The sequence below is a fragment of the Myodes glareolus genome, chromosome 7 (genome assembly GCF_982192425.1).
Source record: "Myodes glareolus chromosome 7, mMyoGla1.1, whole genome shotgun sequence".
NCBI classification, from domain to species: Eukaryota; Metazoa; Chordata; class Mammalia; order Rodentia; family Cricetidae; genus Myodes; species Myodes glareolus.
This window is the reverse complement of record NC_142032.1, coordinates 19,584,523-19,604,051: the sequence shown is the minus strand read 5'-3', so window position 1 is coordinate 19,604,051 and position 19,529 is coordinate 19,584,523. Positions and strand designations below refer to the sequence as shown.

Below are 19,529 nucleotides of genomic sequence, written 5' to 3'. Positions count from 1 at the left end.
GTTACATGTAACCCTTTGTTCTCTTTGTCGTAAGACCATCATACTTCACAGCACTAGTTTGAAAATTAAAAGAATAATCCAATATGCCTAGCATGTTTCCGTGTATTTAGTATTAATAGATAAGAATTTATTTAATCTTAAATTTCTGTTAAATTCTTTGACAGACCATAGTGGAGGCTATCAGGGATTACGAGTGTGAACTGGCTCATCATAGTTTTCTTGTTCTCCAGCCTCTTCCTTCCTGCTTGGATCTGTCTTATTACTGCTAGAAGAGAGAAAACTCAGCGTAGGCCACTTAAGTGAATAGTACCATAGGCTGGGTCTCCTTTATCTCAAATGCGTTGCAGCAGTGTTTCAGAGGTTTGTAGATTTTCTGTATTCCTAGAATGTTGGTATATTGGCTTACTGGCTGAACATTGCTAATCCAGGAACAATTCTGAAAGCTCCAAAACCCAGTATTGAATGCTGACATGTCACTCCAAAAGTTTTGGGTTTTGAAATTTGAATTTTTTTAGATCAAGGATGGTTGACCTAAACTTTTTAAAAAAAAGTTTTTCTTAAACATTGTAAAGTTATAATCTCAGTGTGACATTCACACCATACCAGTGCATGTGTGTGTGTGTGTGTGCGCATGCATACACACACACACACACAAACAAATATGTAATGATTAGACCAGGGTAATTCAGTACCTTTTTCTTTTCTCTACTTTTTTTTTCCCAGCAATATCATGATATAAATGTACTGTTTTCTAGGAAGATTTCTTCAGTCAGTTTTGTTTATTGTGTAGATGGCATTCAAATCACTCTTCTGTCTCTCTCCCTCTCTCCCCGCCCTCCCTCCGCATGTGTGTATGTATGTATATATGCTGGCATTTGTGGCTTTTTGAGATCCTTCTTGAAAATGCTCTTCATAGGAGAAGTCTATGTAGGCAGAGATTGCTCATTTGTTTTCCAACTGCTCAGATCCGAATAATCACACAGAAACTATATCAGTTACAACACTGTTCAGCCAATGACTCAGACATATTTCTGGCTAGATCTTACATCTTGAATTAGTCCATTTCTATTAATCTGTGTATCACCCTGAAGTTGTGACCTACTGGTAAAGTAAGATTCTGGAGGGAATCTTTCTCCTACAGCAGCTACATGGTGTCTCTTTGAATTTTTCTTGGTTCAGTACATTATAATTAATTTTTTATTATTAAATCTTCCCTTTTTTTCAGATTGAAGTGGTGCCATGCAGCAAGAAGCAGAGAGATGCAGAGTTCGAATCAAAAGGCCTGACATGGCCCTTTATGTCCCTAAAGCTCGAAGGGGTACAGCACTCCTCAAGGCAGGTGACAAGGAAGAAAGCTGCAGGCCTCCTGCCTTTGTGCTGAAAGAACAAAAAGAAGGTTGTCTTCCCCAGAAGATCTCTGGAAATAAGCCAGAGTCTCACAGACTGAGTGGCCATTCTGATAGGAAGGGGTGTGACTATAGGGAAGGAAAGAGAACATCAAAATTAAGGGAAGATGAGTGCCTCCAAAAACAGAGTAAAGACAAGGTTTGTATTAAGAGAGGAATTGAAGAGTCCAAAGAAGCCTCATCTCAAGAACATCAACCCAGAGCCCCCAGTGCTGGGATTATATGTAGTGGACCTCTGCAAAGACTTTTTAAACCAAAGGAAGTGGAGTGTTTGGAAGTTCCAACTGCAGGAGTGATGGGACCCCAGAAGGTGCTTCCATCGAAGTCTTACTTAGAAGCCGGTGATGCTCAGGTTCTAAATAGAGCATTCCAGAATGTGGGGCTTTGTGATTTCAGTGGAGAAACTTTTGTAAATAGAAAGTTGGACAGCAGACTTGAAACTGAGGCCAATGCTATGGAGCTAGTCTCCCAGTTTCCTCAAGTTGTTACCACTCGGTTGAAACCAGAGGGTACGGCTGTGCTAGTAACTCCAAGTTCTGATTCTGAAACTGTACCACACAGTGTGAAAACATCAGATGGAGTGTCAAAGCACACTCCTGGGAGCATCTCTGCGCTTTCTGTTCCTGGAGGTTCAGATGACGATGTTGATCCAACTTTTACAGACTTTGAAGCTGAGAATGAGGATGCAGTCAACACTCCAGAGTCTGTCTTGGGTCAGAAAGGTGTAGATTCCATTTCTGAGACTATGGGTAGCATTTCTCTTAAAATGGCTATAGTCAGCAAATTAGAGAGCACAAATGGCATTATTGATCCAACAGTGACTGGAGAGTGTGAGAGTGACAGCTCTGCTGATGAGTTATGTGTAAAGTATGAGCCTTCTGATACAGCTGTCCTTGCTCATGAAACAGACACAGATAATGGATTTAAAAGTGTGTGTGGCACTGGCAGCAAGGCATGTATGGACGCCATTGCAGGTGCAGTTTGTGCTCATGTAACTGGAGGCAGCCCTTATATAGTCAGAGAATCTGATGAGAGTAGTCGCAATACAAATCATTTTTCAGACTCTATAGAAATGAGTGCAGATGTAGCCCTTCTTGATGTAGCTAAAAGTGAGAACGACTCTGAAAATGGTAGCAGCCTAACTGCCTGCTCTGATATTTATGCTGAGAGCTTTGCATCTAGTTTTACAGAGTCAACAGGAAAGTTGATAGAGCATGTGTCAGGTTGTGCTTCCTCTTTACCCATAAAGAAGATTGCTGATAGTAATTGTACCACTTGTTTGGACTCTGAACTGAGTGTGTCAAATGGAACTAACCTCCTTTTGGAGAGTGCCTTGGGCAGCGATCTGAATAGTACTGAGGAGATAACAGAGGCAGTGCACGAGCTAAGAAGTGCTGAAGAGTTTGAAACAAAAGAGGAAGATGACTCAGGGAACACAGTGTGTGCTCTATCATTTTCTGATAGAGATTCATCTGTGGAAACATCTGTAGAGCTAAAAACAACAGACACTTCTCACATACAAGGAAGTATTGCTGCGGAGGAAAGCTGGGAATCGATGTTTAATGATGACGGTGACTGTGTAGACCCACGTCTTCTACAAGAGGTATGCTCAGTTGAAATTACTTGATATTTAGACAGTTCATAAACTTAGGAAATCTAGATTTGGAACTATTTCTGATAGACATATGCTTTCATTCATTATCTTTACATTCAATTTAAATTCTTGAAATAGCAATAGCTTGATAGGATTATACATTGAGAAAAAATATCTGATAGATATGGAAAAGTTAAAACATACATAATCCTGCTATATCTGTAATTGCTAAATTCTAAGAGGTATTACACTGAATAGATTAAATATAAATTTAATGGATTCTGACAGCTCATTGAGGAAATACAGCGAGATCAAAAATGATCAAAAATACAGAAACATCAAAAATGTTTTTCTGTTTTGATTTTTTTTTAATCTGTATTTATCATGTATTTTTACCTGAGCCATTTTAGGGAAGGAAATAATTTATAACCTAATCATTCATTTTTATATTTTAGTAAATTTTGGAATGTTGGAAACTATAGAAGGAAGTAGAGAAGAGAAGGAAAGAATATGGCTATTTTCTGTGGAGCTGATACTGAGTTAGACTGTGTTAATGACTACCGAGTACATATAAGGACTATTAGTGAATGATGGTGTGCTGATAGAGTTCAGAAATACCAAATGTGTGACTTGAAGGCATTGTACAAACTCTTGAGCTCCACGTTCATTTTCATATTTTAACATTTACCTCTCTGCCATTTAAATTCTTTATTACACATTAGAACCACTGCTTTAAATAGAGAACCGTTTTTTTCTCTCTTATTGTGTATTCACATGGCTTTGGTCTGGAAGGAAGTGGTGGGTTTGTGAGTGAGACCCCCAAGTAGTTATCCTTTTGGAAAGACGTGGGTGTTTCAGTCCTGCTCTGTCCTTGGCACTTGACGCTGTCATTTATATTCATGTTCTTTGAATCTGATGGGATGCAGTAGTCCCAGTTCTCTTCTGGTTTTTGAAGGATGCCACAAATCTAATAATATAATAGCCCTTTGGTGACTTTTGCTCTTAGTTTATTATTTATATTACTCAACCATACTTAATTAAATGTAGAACTAGAGTGCTTATCTACCTTGAAAGTTTTCCAGCAGAAGGCTTTGGCTTTTTTCCCAGTTGGCCCATTTATTTGTTGATAAAGGCTAGACATGGAAGCATATCTAATGCTTCTAATAGGCAGGAAGATATACTGTAAAGCAGGGTGTGACAACCATTGATAAGTTACATTTGAACTTCTAGAATTGGTCCAAAGAAATAGAACATGGAGAGGTTATGAGTGAGCTCGCAGAACTGCAATCCTTGATGAATTGTCAAATATCACATTTCATCCTTTATTTTCATAATTAATTAATTAGTTTATTTTTCAAGACAGAGTTTCTCTATGTAACCCTGATTGTCCTGGAACTTGCTTTGTAGACCAGGCTGGCCTTAAATTCAGAGCTTAGCCTGCCTTTGTCTCCTGAGTTCTGGGATTAAAGATGTGCACCACCTTTAATGGCCTGGCAGCTGTATTTCATCTTCTAAAACCAGAATATGGGATGCCCAGAAATTTGAACTGGAAAACAACAACAACAAACTTGGATGACCCCTGCTGCCTCCTGTTATGGCCAGCAAATTCAGGGTAGAGGGGCAGGTGAGGTACCAACAGTATAACACTAATGATGTTGATGGATGTTAGCATTGGTCACCTTCATTGGCTATATCTAGTCTTTGAGGTTTTGCATAGAAATAAATAGGTAATCTTTCACTTTTTAGTCTTTGTGTTAGAGAAAGCCACTACCCTTGCTCAACCATAAGAACTGAGGAGCAAAGTAAAGGAATTGTACCTGTTTCCACTCACTATGTTCACCAGCATTTTGGCATCCTCTGTCTCCCTATAGTCTTCTACAAACACGTTGTCTATTTTTAAGTGGAAAACCCAAGGTAAAAAGAAAAAAAGCTTATAGTTCAGCCATTTAGAGCATGTATGACATACAGGGGGAGGAAAGTCTTTATAGTGCAGCTCTCAGAGACCACCGTGCATTGTTGGTATTGTGTCCTTGCCACTTTGCAGTTAAACAGCAAATATTGAACACTTTCAGTGTGACACTGTCTTAGTTTGAGTTTCTATTGCTGTGAATAGACACCATGACTACGGCAACTGTTATTTAAAAAACAACAACATTGAATTAGGTGGTTGCTTACAGTTCAGAGGTTCAGTCCATTATCATCATGGCAGGGAGCATGGCAGCATGGCACTGGTTACCTCTTGATCAGAAGGTCACATGAAGTGGACTAAAACATTGGGCAGTATCTTGAGCATTTATGAGACTTCAAAGCCTGTCTCCACAGTGATACACTTCCGCCAACAAGACCACACCTACTCCAAAGCCACACCACCTAGTAGTGCACTCACTTTGGGGGCCATTTTCTCTCAAACCACCACAGACATTATAAATTGCAAGTAGCAAGATGTTACTATGTTAAAGGCGTTATTCTATTTGCTGACTATGTTCTAAAATTGCTTATATTTTATTTAGAGAGAAAAGATATAATTATACCGTCATATAGCCACATAGCATAGTCATTAAATTAATGAGTAAAACAGCAACCCAAGAAAATTATTGATATTATTTGGCACTACACAGACTAGATCTCCCAGAGCTGAACTGGTTAATAACAGTTTTATGTTGGTGAGGCCATAAAGTTAAGAAAAAGATTATAGTTATTTCTTCCATATTATTCTGAGGTTCTAACTTTTCTCCTGTTTCTTTTAATGTATACATTATTTTCATACAATTTTAGATTTACAGAAAAAAATTACTAAAGCATACACTTCCCACATACTACCTGGTCTTTTTATTACTGTTTGTATTTTCACAAATTTTATTATTTCCAGTTCATCTTAACAGATTTTATAATTTGTATTTTTATAAAACTTTCTGAACTGAGAGGTTATTGGCTGCCTGAGTGGGAATTTGTAGGTATATCTTCCAGTTGTTCTGCCAGGATCACATGGGCCATCCCAAGGTACACATCTGCCTTGCTCAGTCTGTAGTGCTTGGTGACTAGAGATCCCAGGTCACACAAAGAAGGGAACATTAAGTAGGATCCCTTTGCATTGCTGCTGTTGTTTTAAACCAGGTAAATCTGAAAATTAAAAATCTCTCTTTTGAGCACTGTTAGATTTGTTGAGTGATGTATTTTTCTGAGGGATGTGCAAGCCATTAACAGTTTAATTCTAATCTGTTCCAAGCTGAAAAAAAGAAAAGAATTCTGAGTTCATATTGTGAGTATGAAGGAAGGAGGCTTTCCTTCTTCTACAGTAGCAGACTCCTGGTGTTCCTGGTTCTGTACTTGAGTGTGCTTCTGTTTAGCTCTCTCTGTATGATGTCTATGTGGGCTGTGGCTGGGGCAGATGGAGATGCGATAGTGATCTGACTCATAATGATATTCCATTCAGTTCATTATGTATATTCAAGGTCACTGGCAGAGAGGGGAGACGGGGGTTGGCAAAGAATCTACTTTTTTTGCCCTTGTCAAAAGTAAACAGACAACAACTTCTCCAGAATTAAAGATCCTTTTATGTTGGAAGGCTGGTTAAAGACAAGCATACTTTTTAAGGAAATCCAATCTTGCATATGCTTGGATCTTAATGTAATAATTTGTATCAAAAATACTGGTGAATTATTCTGTTGCTAGTGTGAGAAATGAGTGACCAGCTATAGGCCTGACTGAAGAAATGATATTGAGTAGTCTAGCTACATTCAGAACTTTGTTTTGTTGTGATAACTCTCAAGTGTGGGAAGATGGAGATTTGTATGAGGCCTAGAATTAAGACAAAGGGAATGTGAGTGTTCCTTGTTAATCTTATACAGATCTTTGTATCTATTGGCTAAAGACTGAGATGATTAAGGAAAAAGCAAAAGGATGCCAAGCATACTGGATACCAGATAAAACATCAAGACTAAGTAACTAATCTTTCATGCTGTTATACTGCTTGCCTAGATTAAGATTAGATTTTTTCTTAAAGCAGTGGGTCTGAGTCTTCTGTCAGAGGTAGGAAGCACATGTTTCTTGCTCATTGTTGAGAGGACTAGATGGGCAAGGATAATACTCTTAAGGTAGAAGCAAGGTACTTGTGTACTGGACCAGCTGTGCATATGATGCAAGACTCTGGGTAACTCACAGTAACATAAGGAAGCATTGCTTTGGGTTCTAGAGAAATTCAGAAGCAAAATGACAGTGGATATCTGTTATTTGTTAGCTTCATAAGTTTTCTTAAGTTTCTTGGACAACTGTTGTCATTGAGTGTCATAACAGTACTTGAGGATTTATTTGAAAAGGTCGAAACCTGTTAGCATTTTTCCTTTGTCATATTTTTTTCTATTTTACTCAACTAGTTACTCTTTCCATTCTACTGTATCAGTGGTATCTCTTCATATGGTCTTATAAGCAAATGGGGAAGAGGAGAAACCTCTCAGTTCTCCTCTTAACTGTAAATGCAACCAGCTTGCTATGTGTTTAGACTGTTAGTATATCTGTATAACAGCTTTTTAAGAATGCAGCCTGCTATGTTCATATGTCTGTGCTGTCTGAATAGGAAGCAAGTCCTGGCTCATGACAGTTGGGACATTCACTTCGTCCTTCTTGTATTTTCATGTGCTAAGTAATTCATGTGCTAAATTAGTAGGCAGGGACTAGAACTTCTATTCATTCTCTGGCGCCAATAAATGATCATCCAAACGTTGCAGGCCTAATGGATATTTGGGGGTCAGGATAGGATTAGAGAAGAAGAGGTGTAGCCGTGGTACAAGGTGTTGTGTAGTGAGTGCTGTGGAAATGCAGGTGAAGTTAGTGCTGTTAGACACACAGAGGACAACATGAGTCACTGACCCATGGACATTTAGGGAGCTTTTCCAGTATGGGCAGTATTTGAATAGTCTTTGGAGAACGTGATTTTTGAGATGTGCAAAGGGCAGATACAAAGTCACGTCTGGATCAGTGCTGAGTATCGTAGGAGGAAGAGTGCACTGTGTTGGCCTTCAGAGAATACTTTTTGGGTGGGCGGTGCCATATCTGTTTGGTGACATGAGGCAAAGAAAAAGTAATCTATTCAATATATAGCATATAGTGTACTGCTGCTGTAATAAATAGCTAGACACTCAGTTGCTTACATCAATACAAATTAATATTCTTACAGCTCTAGAGATCAGAAGTCCCAAGATAGGGCAAGGCTGTGGTCTCTTATGGAAGCTGTAAGGGAGGTGATTTATTTTGTTTTAAAAACCCTATTCAGTTACTAAAGGCTGCCCTGCATTCCCTGGTTTATAGCACCATTTTTATTTGTAAAGCTAGCAGTGGCCAATCAAGTCTACTCACTGATTCTTTTCTTTAAGGTTTTCAGCTTTTGAAGATGCTTATTATTGCACTGGGCCCACCAGGATAATCTTAAAAAAAAATTTAAGGTCAGCTGATTTGCACATCTGTGTCTTCTATGTTAATTCACATGCAGTGTGGTGTTTTTACAGGTTTCAGGAATCAGGGTGTGAACATCTTTAGGAGGCTGTTATTCTGCCTACCATGGGCAATGTTTTTTAAAATTACTCTATAGCCTATTAGAATATAGGAGTGTAATGAAATCAGTAGCTGTTATCTTTTCAACTTTCTCATTGATATTTTCCTTCCTCCCACCTACAACAGCTGTATCCATAAGTGCTCAATACAAAAGAGTGATACCCTGAACACTGACACGGCATTGCTTCTGCTTCTGCTTCTGTTTACCATAAGGACGCTTTACTGTGTTATTGGATGGAAAGCTAGATTAGCAGCCAGGTGACTGGAATTATGATTCAGACTTTGTCAGTAATCTAATTTGTAACCATAGGGATATCCTTTTAGTCTCTCTGTGACATAATTCTCCGTCTGCACAAAGAATTTGGGTTAATAATAGCAGCCCATCTGACAGAGATGCAGATAACTCTCCCAGAATAATGTACCATACTTTAATTTTTTATCTATAGAGAATAAATCAAATCTTTTTATTTTCCTTTTGTATTTTGAACAATGAAAAATTAAGGAGTCTGGATATTTTTTTACTTCCTACCATTATTTTATTTATTAAAAAATCTTCTGTCAGTAAATTTGGATGATTATGTCACAGTAAGTTAAGCTATAGTTTTTAGGCCTGGCCAGAATACTAGGGCAGTAAGACTCTTCAAGCCCATACTTGAAGAAGTTGCCTAGTTGAATAGTTTGTGGATCAAGTTGAATACTGAAGAAATATCCTGGTTTATTTATGCCTTCTAAGGAGCAAAACAAAACAAGTCTTCAAATGTTTGTGTTTGTTTACTCAGCAGGAAAAAGCGCTTGTCATATGAGTATGATCCACAGAATACATGGAAAGGTCAAAGGAGAGACTAGATTCCAGAGTTCTCCCTTGTCTTCTTCGACTGGTGGACTATCACATATACACATTATAATAATTTTGAAAATCATTTACCCAGAGTCATTTGCTAACTTCCCTTTGGTCTGCTGTAGATGCATTAAAATGAAGCAAATTATAAACCTCATCTCTTTCTTTTTTAATCAAACATTTCTTTTTTATTATTTTTTATTGGTTTTTATTGAGCTTTACATTTTTCTCTGCCCCCCTCCCTGCTTCTCCTCTCCCCCTTCAAACCTCCTCCAAGGTCCCCATGCTCCCAATTTACTCAGGAGATTTTGTCTTTTTCTACTTCCCATGTAGATTAGATCTATGTAAGTCTCTCTTAGTGTCCTCATTGTTGTCTAAGTTCTCTGGGATTGTGGTTTGTAGGCTGGTTTTCCTTGCTTTATGTTTAAAAACCACCTATGAGTGAGTACATGTGATAATTGTCTTTCTGTCTCTGGGTTACCTCACTCAAAATAATGTTTTCTAGCTTCATCCATTTTCCTGCAAAATTCAAGATGTTATTTTTTTCTGCTGTGTAGTACTCCATTGTGTAAATGTGCCACATTTTTCTTATCCATTCTTTGATCGAGGGGCATTTAGGTTGTTTCCAGGTTCTGGCTATGACAAACAAAGCTGCTATGAACATAGTTGAGCACACATCCTTTTGACACAATTGAGCATCCTTTGGATATATACCCAAAAGTAGTATTACTGGGTCTTGAGGAAGGTTGTTTCCTAATTTTCTGAGAAATCACCACACTGACATCCAAAGGGTTTGTACCAGCTTGCATTCCCACCAGCAATGCAGAAGTGTTCCCTTTTCCCCACAATCTCTCTAGCATAAGTTGTCATCAGTGTTTTTGATCTTGGCCATTCTTACAGGTGTAAGATGGAATCTCAGAGTTGTTTTGATTTGTATTTCTCTGATGACTAAGGATGTTGAACATTTCCTTAAGTGTCTTTCAGCCATTTTAGATTCCTCTGCTGAGAGTTCTCTGTTTAGGTGTGTACTCCATTTTTTTTTTATTGGATTATGTGTTCTTTTGGTGTCCAATTTCTTGAGTTCTTTGTATATTTTTGCAGATCAGACCTCTGTCTGTTGTGGAGTTGGTGAAGATCTTTTCTCATTGTGTAGGCTGTCATTTTGTCTTGTTGACCGTGTCCTTTGCTTTACAGAAGCTTTTCAGTTTCAGGAGGTCCCATTTATTAATTGTTTCTCTCAGTGTCTGTGCTGCTTGGAAGTGCTGGAAGTATATTTAGGAAGTGGTCTCCTGTACCAGTGCGTTCAAGTGAGAGAGGTTCAGTGTGGCTGGCTTTATGTTGAGGTCTTTGATCCATTTGAACTTGAGTTTTGTCCTTGGTGATAGATATGGGTCTATTTTCATTCATCTACATCTACATGTTGATACTCAGTTATGCCAGCACCACTTGTTAAATATGCTTTCTTTTTTCCATTTGCTACTTTTTGCTTCTTGATCAAAAATCAGGTGTTCGAAGATATGTGGATTGATATCCAGGTCTTCTATTCAGTTCCATCAGTCCTCCTGTCTGTTCTTATGCCAATACCAGGCTGTTTTCAGTACTGTAGCTCTGTAGTAGAGTTTGGAGTCAGGGATTGTGATGCCTCCAGAAGTTCTTTTATTGCACGGGATTGTTTTGACTGTCCTGGGTTTTTTGCTTTTCCATATGAAGTTGAATATTGTTCTTTTGAGGTCTATGGAGAATTTTTCTGGGCATTGCATTGAAAAATCAAACATTTCTTAACCATAAAAATATACAATATAAATATTTCACATTGAGTCTTACAATATAAATATTTCACATTGACTTTAGCCCCAGAACCTATAACACTTAAGATATGCTGTATACAATAGAAATATGAGCCATAGTGCATAACTTTTAATTTTTATTTCTCCCTAAGACAGTCTCTCTGTATAGCTCTGGCTGTCCTGGAGTCACTGTGAAGACCATGCTCGCAAATGCAAAGAGATCCACCTGCCTCTAGAGTTTGGGGATTAAAGGGATGTGCCACCACACATGGCAATAAGTTTGAATTCTCTGCTAGTTCTTTTAGAAAAAATAAGAACAAACAGGTATAATTTATGTATTTTAATATATATCCAGAACACCATTTCAACATGTATTCAGTGTAAGAAATCATGAATAAAATTTATTTTACATTCTGTTTTTGTATTAAATCTTTGAAACTTGATACATACTTTATACTTAAAGCTCATCTTATGTGAACTAGGCATATTTCAAGTACTCCGTAGCCTCATGTGACATGCAGCTATTCTACTATATAAGGCAGTCTAGGTCTGCCTCAAAGGTACCTACTTTTCTAGTATAAGTATCTGTTCTCTATTGTTCTGTTTATAAATGAGACTCAATTTTCAAAAGCTGGGGTAAAAACCTGCCAGCTCAGAGAGGCTGCTTTGCAATTAGCTAACCTCTCTGAAAGACCCCTGCTTCCTCTTCCCCAAACCAGAAAAGGATGCGCCACTCTAAGCCCCACCCTACTACTTCCTGTGTCTCTCTATCTCTCCTGGATGCCTTGGGATCCTCTACGATTTCTTTCTGTCAACTAGTTGCTAATGCAACCTCCTAATCCAAGGTTAATTTTGTATAATTAATGCAAATGCAAACTTGGAGTGGACAGTGTGGTCGAATATCTCCCAGCACTTTCCTCACATCTCACATCTCACAGCCTTTCCGTAGAAAGTACTGTGTGTCTAACCCGGATCCCACTATGGTAGTGGTCCTACCTTCACAATCTCGCTTTGGTTCTTCCATCTTTAAATTCTTATTTTTTGTGCTTTTCCCTCTTTTATGACCCATATATGTCTGTCCTTCTAGCTCTCCAGTTCCTTCCAACACTTTGCTGAGATTCTCAGGAGAGAGAGCATTAGCAGTTTGCCCCCCTGTCTCCACACACACACACACACAAAAGTGTGTTATGAATAGAAATGTAAATGGCTCTAAATACCCAAAGCATGAAGAAAGTAGGCATTCTTTTTAAAGAAAGTCTGTAATACTTCATGGTAATGGAATCTGTGTTAATGGGAAAACTCGTCAGGGGTGTGGAATTTCTACCTGATGTTCATGAAGTGTGGGGTAAGAATTATGGGATGTATTAGTTACTTGTCTTGATGCTGTGCCGCAGTGACATACTCTTGATAAAAGCAGTTTAAAGAAGGGCTTCTTTTCGCTCACAGTTTCAGGTTACAGGTTCATCTTAACGGGAAGTCAGCTGGTCACATCGCATCTACAGCCTGGAAGAAGAAAACATTGAATGCTCCTGCTTAGCTAGCCTTCTCTGTTTTATTTGGCCCAGGGCCCAGACCCATAGAATGGTTCTGCCCATGTTCTGGATGCTTCTTTCCACCTCACCATAGTGTAGATAATCCCTCACAGATGTGCCCAGAACCTTGTCGCCTAGTTGATTTTAGAGTCTGTCATGCTGACAATCAATATTAGCTATTATATAGTTGATATTACATAGGGTTTTGCTGTTATTGACAGTATGTTTTTAGTCTCAGAAGCCAGAGTACTCAATAATGGAAGAATAAGTATACAAATTCAGTTTTTCTTAATTAGGTTAGAACAAAGAATTTTAGTCAGTTTTTCTTGCCAAACTATCTTGCCTTTTTCTTGATAAACAGTTTATAGGATTTCTATTTTCAAAGATATTTTATAGTCTGTATTTTACTTCTCACAGTGTCTTATTTAACCAAATTTGTAAATGTACAAATACACAGTGTTTTGTTTTGTTTAGCTTTTGCAAAGTAAATAAAAATGTCAGTGCCAGTAATCGTAAAATGAAATGAAGAAAGCAATTACATTACAGTAGCATCACAAAGAAAGTATTTAGGACTAAGTTTAACAAAAGAAGTTTCAAACTGGTAATTCTAAAACTAAAATAGGGCTATTAAGATGGGCCTGTGTGGTGGAAGCCAGCTATTTCAAGGTTGTCACCTGATCCCACCTCAGGAGCCTACACACATACATGTACACACAAAATAAATAGTATGTGCAAAAAGCAGGATATATCTCATTTTCATCTGTTGGAAAACAGTATTAAAATAACTTTCCAAATTGGACAACGTATGATGCCTACTTTTACAGAAATTAACAAGTAGATCTTCAAATTCCTAATGAATACAGTGGCCCCAAATAACCCAAGTGATTTTGAAAAACAGAGTTGTAGTAGTCAAACTTCTGATTTCAAAACTAAATATACAGCTCTGGTAATCATGTTGTAACTCTGGCATAAGACTTGCTTTCTAAATGACTGCAGAAGTCTGTAGTCTGTGGGTCTCTGAGTTGTTACACTGCTAGTATCTTCTTGCTTGCTTGTGAGGATGTCTTGCCATGGCCTTAATGCAGAAAGGAAAGCTGTCTCTGTGTCTGTGGATTGAGCATTGAGGGAGAAAGGAAAGGACGTGACCGCTCCTTGGTATGTGGTGGATGAGAAGGTTTATTGTAGGTAGATATGTGGGTGAGCATAGCCACAGGCAGGGACATCTGGGAGAGTCCAGAGTGAACCCGACCCTGAGACAGGTGGGGAAAGTGGGGATGGGAAGGGGAGAGAGAGTGTAGGACCAGGTGCAGCAGCCAATGGGCTCAAAGGTATAAAGAGAGCAGGTAACCAAAATGGCTGGAGTATATAGGGAAGGCAACTGGGGGAAGGACAGCCCAGCTACTGGGCTGGAGTTTAGGGTAGGCAGTAGGTGTGCTAGCTAGGGGGACCATGTAACAGGTAGAAGATAAGGGATGCAGGGAGAACTTGGTGACCAGTGTCCACTTCGATATGTTAAGTAGGCACTTCAGCCTTTGTCCCAGGTTTGAAACCTAAGGGGGACCACTTGGTTATCTGACAGTCTTAGATTTCGTGTACACCCAGGAAAAACTGATAAATGGCTTAGTTGGTGCGGTTGCAGGAGCAGCCTTTTCTTGTTGTTCTTGAAGCTGCCATGGTGCCTGATGTGTAAAAGCGGGCTATCTTCTTGTCTTTTTCTTTTTAATATCTGTGTATGCCAAACACCTACTACATCTCATTTACACATCTCATGTCTGTCTCTGAGTGGAGGTATTGTTATCATCCCCATGTTTTTAGATGTAAAATAGGATTTAGTGGGGAAATTAAACTAGAAGCACAAGAATAATGTCTACGTTACCTTCCCTTTTCATCCCTCCCCAATAATTTGATTAAATCTATGTTGTGAGAGGAGATGTATCTATGGCAGTATAAATTCTCCTTCCTTCCTTCCTTCCTTCCTTCCTTCCTGGTGATGGTGATGATGATGATGGTGAAGGAAATGTGCCATCACAGAGGGAGTGCTTGAAGTGGCCTAGCTTGCTTTTAATCACCTTTAATCTTGTTTCCGCACCTCCCCTTTCCCAATACTTCCAGTGTGTGCTGTTAGTAGCTTAAAGGGTTTCTTAGTTTCCCTTTTAATAGCAGCTTCAATAATATGAATTTTTATAGCTGTAGGTAGCTCTTATTCTCGGGACCTTGAGTGTAATTGCTTATGCTACTTATATTTGTCTTAACAAATTTCTTTGTAAGCTTTCTCACTTTTTAATAACAACAAAAGGTGGACTAAACGTTTTTCACTCTTAAAACTTTATTTTTGGTCACTTCCAGAAAAGAAATTATGAGGTGGAACTGAACAATGAGCCCCGTTAATACAAATGTTAGCTTGTCTGTTTAGCTGTTGTCTCAGTTTCCAGGATATGCCACTTAGAACTCATTCTGTCAGTCATTCTGGCTGTCCTTCCTCCAGCCATTCCCTCCCTTTCATATGCTAGATATGCTGTGTCGCTGCACTACGTCCACACACGCTGAGGAGTCTATATTTTCTCACATGGTAACTGATAGAAACAAGTTAAGTTTTATGACTTGATCATCTGCTGAGATTTTCATACCTTTCCTCATGTTCCACATGTATGATTATAAACACCCAGCCATTACAGTATTCACAAACACCATCAATACAGAAATAGTGCCAAAAGTTAATAGGGATATGGAGATGGGAGCAGGATTGTTTATACACAGAAGGATATTTTTATAATGCCTTGATTTCCTACTGTCAGACTCTTTACTATGTTTATTCCTCTCTAGTTATCAGGGAATATGAAGAACCGAAAAAGCATCCAGGAGCCTAGATTTGATTATTACAGCCACGAACTTCCTGATATTGACCTCAGTGAATGTGAATTCCCACATGTCATTGAAATTTATGACTTTCCTCAAGAATTTCGTACAGAAGACCTTTTACGGATTTTCTGTACTTACCAGTAAGTATTCGCAAGTGGTTCCAAATGACAGATAAGCTGAGAGAAAGTCATCTTAATATTTTTAAAAAGTCACTGATTTTAGCATCGGGTTTGTGTTTTGTTCAGATCCCTTAGAAAGTCTGTGAATCAGACTGGTCTTCAGTTCCTTGAAAGGGCTAGGCAGCCTTGGTAGATATTTACAAAGATCGTTGTTGGTGATGACTCTTGTGCTTCTAGTTTAATTTCTCCTAAGTCTGTCTTGGAGGTGCATTTGGTCCATTTATATCTGTTGTAATTACTGATGTATTTGAACTTACAACCAAGTATTTGTTTTATATTTGCCTGTCATCTCTTCTAAGACACGCTCCTATCTTTCCCTTCTTTTCTAGACTGATGGGTTGACTTTTTTAATGTAATGTTTCTGTTCCTTGGTGGTTACTCTAGAAATTATAAAAATGTGTGCTTAAACTATTAGTGGCTAAAACTGATTTTTATCCTTTGCCTCTTTCTTTTTGGGTGAGAAGTTAGCTGACAGTTTCCATGCCACTTCTGATTATAATCTCTTCTCTGGATGCTCTTAAGATTTTCTCTTTGACTTTGATATTGATCATTTTCACTGTGATGTGGATTTTGTACCTTTTTTTTTCAAACTTACCCACATTGCAATTATGTGGGCTTATTAAATCAGTGATTAATATTTTCATTGATTTGGTAAAGGTCTTAGACATTGTCTCTTCAGTGTTGCCTCAGACCCAATCTCTCTCCACCTTGTCCAAGACACAGATTGGGTGTGTATTAGATTTTCTCATTTAATTTTCTTGTTACCGCTCTTTTGTGTATTCCATCTCTTTTCCCCTCAGACTTTCTGAATAATTTCTTCAGCTTTGGAGCTCTAGTTTATTTTATCTATTCCAATCTGTTCTAAATTGTTAAATATTTATATTGTATCTTAAAAGTTTGTTTTATGATGCCTTGAATTTTTTTAAAGAAAAAAACTTTGAAAGTCTGCCTGGTCATTTTTTTTTTACAGGTTTTTTTTTCTCCATGTATCTTCAGTTTTCAATATTTATGTATAAATATGTATTTATAGGCAGTAAGGCCAATGAAAAAAAGAGAGGATCCCTTGTAAAACTTCTATGCCTTTTCATGTGCCACATGCCAAAAGTGTTAACAGTTCAAGAGTCTTCAAATTAAATTGTTGATTTGAGGTTTTTCTGACTGCTCAGAAAAAGTCAAATGGGGACTGTTTTTTTTAATTGTTAAATGCCACAGATGTTTTATTTTGACCCAAATAAGTGTCTAATTACTTTATGTCTAGTTGCACCTCCCTTTTCCTTTATGGTGTTGGTTAGACAGTTCCTGACAGTCGTCTCATACTACCTTTCTGTAATTTATAGATTCAGATCTTTAAAGAGACAAGAAATTTTAACAAATCTTCAGGGTTTTCTGAGTGAATAGTCCCATGGGCTGTTTTTTGTGTTGCTTGTTTTTAAAGTGACTTTTCTTTAGTTTCCCAAATCATTCAACTAACTCTTTTGCTGGTATTTGTTTGTTTTGTTTGGACAGGGCTGCCATGTAATCCCAGCTGGCCTCATACTCTTCCCTGATTCACCCTTTTGAGTGCTAGGATATTAACCATAAGATGCTTTTTTTTTTTGACTCAGTTCAGTTGTATACACACAACAGTTCTTTACACTCACAATTCATTCTGTTATAAATTATTAAATGTAGTGAGGAGTTCAGGGGTGTTACAAGTGGTCTTCAGAACATTTATGCTAACCCTTGGTATGTACGTGGGTGGTACATTTTAGAAGAAGGTAAAGGAATCAAAAGTATATATATTATTTCTAGCTTACAATAAAAAAAACAGACCCAGGAACCGAAAGCTAATCCTGAAGGTTATTAAGAAAAAGATGTTCAGAGTCTAGAAGAGAGTCAATATCAAGGAGTATACTTCAGTATTTCACTCCTGCTATTAAAAATGAATCAAGTCTATCTGGTGCTGCAAATTTAAACTTAAAATTCAGTTTATTTATATCCTAGATGCCCAGATTATAGAAATGCTCTGCCAGATCCCAACTTTACATTGAATTTGTAAGATTCTGTTTCAGAGCATAGCTCCTAATTCTTAATTAAAGGATCAGAGAGAGAATATTTCAGGTAGCTCTGCGCTGTCTCAGAACAGCCACAGACAGGGTGTGAGCAAATGAGTGTGGCTGAGAAAGTAAAACTTGATTTATAAAAATGGTTGGCTTTTGGTTTTGGTTTAAGATAGGATCTAGGTAGCCCATACTGTCCTTGAACTCTTGGTCCAGCACATTTGGCTTATGTCTTAGTCTCCTTATTCCTTATGTCTTAGGAAGAATCGTTCGGTAAAGTGCTAGAATAGATTAAATGAACTAGCAGTTATATACTTGTTTTATCAGTTAAGCTCCATTGGGGGAAGACAACTGAAAGGAAGCAGGAGTGGATTCTGGAAGACATTTAATCTATACCATGAACCTTACTGTTCATGTAGTGTAGGTAAGTTCTTCAGTGTTGTTAAGACCCAGTATCAGGTGCTGTTCAGTTCCTAATAGATCCTTAAGAGCAGTTAATAAGACTAAATCTCAAATTTGAGCTACTTTAGATTATTATTGATAAAAGTAGACTGTCATTAATAAAATGGGGCCATTTTGTCCATGTCCAGAATTTCTTCAGAGATTATTGGGTTTTGCTGCTATTTTTTTTTTTTGAGAGTTTCTTACTATGCAGCCTAGACCAGCCTTGAACTCAAAAATCTTCCCATCTTCACCTCCTCAGTGTTGAGTTTTAGGCATTCTGGGCTTAAGGGTAGTTAATTCTTTTGAGTCATTTACTTCTCTTTGCTAACTTCTCTTTCTAACTATATTTGTGAAAGCATTTTCTATAAAATCTAAAGCCATTCTCAAAAGGATTTAAAAGGACTAAAGTCTCAAGGGTTAAGACAAGGCTTTTAGCTGTCAAGGTCTTTCCCATCTTTTCTAAACTCTGCAGCAGAGGCTCTTACTATTGAACTTAAAGTTTTCACTCCTGTGGTCATTTTATAGCATGGTCCAGCTTAAGTCAAGTTTCCTTTATTACTTTTTCTGTTGAGGAAATTAAGAAGGGAAAGCTATTTTAGTATTTTTCTCTTATAGTGGTTTATAAGTTGTTAAAGGTCATGATGCAGAAGTGTATAATCATTTCTAAGTCAGATCCCAGAGTCAACTTTGCTTCATCACCATCTCCATCAACATTAATCTCCCTGGTGATTATTGCTATTAATAATAAAATTAATGAGCACTGTTGGTTTAAAAGTTGCCTTCTGAGTGCTCATTGTCATGGTCTTGGCCTTTTGTGGACAATCTCATTTCTGTTTTCCTCATCGATGGCTAGCTTCCATCGTGCCTCAAGGTGCTAGGCAGGCTGCCAGGAGAGAAAAAAAAAATACCAACAAGTCTTATCCAGTTGTGGACCCTGTGAACTACAGTAATGATTCCTGCAGCCAGATATGCCCATTGGTGCAATGGTAGTACACATGAATTGAGGTAGAGGTGGTAGCCACTCGCTGTCTGATTAGATTTAAGGTCTGCCTAGGAGGAGAAATTCATGCCTGGAACTGTGAACATGACTAAGAACCTGTAGCTAGAAAGGTCATAGACTCCAGGGGGAACTTACTACTGTCATTTTGCTCAGTTATAATATCCACACACCTTCTAAATGCTTAGGAGTTGGGCATGGTGAGGGTGGATTTAATCAAACTAAAATGTATTCATGCATTAAGGGAATTTTAAATATATATACATATATATTTAAATGTGTGTGTGTTGTAATCCTGATATTCTTT

The 19,529-nt window shown here is 37.9% G+C and overlaps 1 protein-coding gene across 5 annotated transcripts in view; it reads left to right on the top strand.

Annotated features, from left to right (window-relative positions):
• Positions 1-19,529, top strand: part of R3hcc1l (R3H domain and coiled-coil containing 1 like) — an 80,439-nt gene that overhangs the window by 49,785 nt on the left and 11,125 nt on the right. For all 5 annotated transcript variants that reach the window (XR_007235534.3, XM_048452913.3, XM_087907882.1 and 2 more), the window contains 2 exons: positions 1,226-3,009; positions 15,528-15,703. Coding sequence is in view for 4 of the 5 variants with exons in the window: in XM_048452913.3 (XP_048308870.3) it covers positions 1,240-3,009; positions 15,528-15,703 (1,946 nt within the window). In the remaining variant the exon portion in view is untranslated. The remainder of the gene's footprint in view (positions 1-1,225; positions 3,010-15,527; positions 15,704-19,529) is intronic.